Source organism: Perkinsus marinus (assembly GCF_000006405.1).
Source record: "Perkinsus marinus ATCC 50983 genomic scaffold scf_1104296954414, whole genome shotgun sequence".
NCBI lineage: Eukaryota > Perkinsozoa > Perkinsida > Perkinsidae > Perkinsus > Perkinsus marinus.
In genome coordinates, this window is record NW_003208156.1 from 1 (window position 1) to 1,057 (window position 1,057).

The 1,057-nt window shown below is 51.5% G+C and overlaps 1 protein-coding gene across 1 annotated transcript; it reads right to left on the reverse strand.

Moving 5' to 3' along the window:
* Window positions 1-10: 10 nt before the first annotated feature.
* Pmar_PMAR016774 (NADPH--cytochrome P450, putative) lies at window positions 11-918 on the reverse strand (the record flags this gene model as incomplete). The annotated part of the gene is made up of 1 exon (XM_002776112.1): window positions 11-918. A coding segment is annotated over one exon (908 nt), but the record flags the coding sequence as incomplete, so codon positions are not given.
* Window positions 919-1,057: the final 139 nt, after the last annotated feature.

Consider the following 1,057-nt stretch of genomic DNA (forward strand, 5'->3'; position numbering starts at 1 on the left):
GTAGCAGTACCAGTTCTTCGGACACCAGAGGCAGTAGTCCAGTTAACAATCACAACAGCAAGCTCGATGGCCTTAGGACCAACGAACCTCGGGGAACTAGCAATGGAATAGAGCCTAGGCTTAGTGCAAGGGATGAGAGTGATCAACTGATCAAGAGAAGGACGAGCACTGGTGTACTTATTGAGGATATCAGCGAAGGTCACAGTCTCACCAGCCAGCTTGGTGTACATATCACGACCCTTGGTATCATCGGGGTTGCCGATCAACGCCAGCTCGGCCTTTTCCTTGGGATCCTCAGCGAACTTGGACAGAGTCTTGTAGAAAGCCCTGTTGGGGCGACCGAAGATGTCCAAAGACTCCTCGAAGAGCTGGGAGATAGTACGGGGACGGAGAGAAGCAGCGCGCTTGCGGGCATCGATGTTCTCGGATACAGGAGTGATCTTAACCATCTCCGAGGGGTTGAGACCATAAGACTGAAGGAAAGCACTAACTCTGCCAGCCTCGTTCATGGGGTGGATGTTGAGGACATCACCAAGAAGATAGGGAAGATCCTGACCATCCTCCAATTCGAAGCGCAAATGACGAATATCCCTCTCGTAGTCGCTGGGAGTGAGACGATCGTTCTTCTTCAAACCAAGCTGAATAGTTTGAGGAGGCATGATCCTCTCATAAGGAGCAACCACGACTTCATCAGAGTCAAGCTCACGAACCTCGAACTGAGAGTCGGGAATGGACCCGTCATCAACAGGCTCAGGGGCATTCACAGACTTCCAATAACTCGGCATCCAATCCTCAAAGGCAGTCTCATACTTGTCCTCATCCTGATCGTTACCGAGACCAATGGCAACTGTCCTTTGACCGCCCATCTGAGCGAAGATATCGTCAATTCTCTTGGCAGCAGTGCAGAAGTGATGATAACTGGAGTCACCCAAGCAAAGACACCGTATTGGACACCGTCCACAGATGAGCATTGGAGTTGTCCTTAGCAGCAAGCTGCCACTGCGCAGTGAAGTGAAGGGCAGTCCTAGGAGTGGTCCCTCACCAGTAGTAGCGCAAA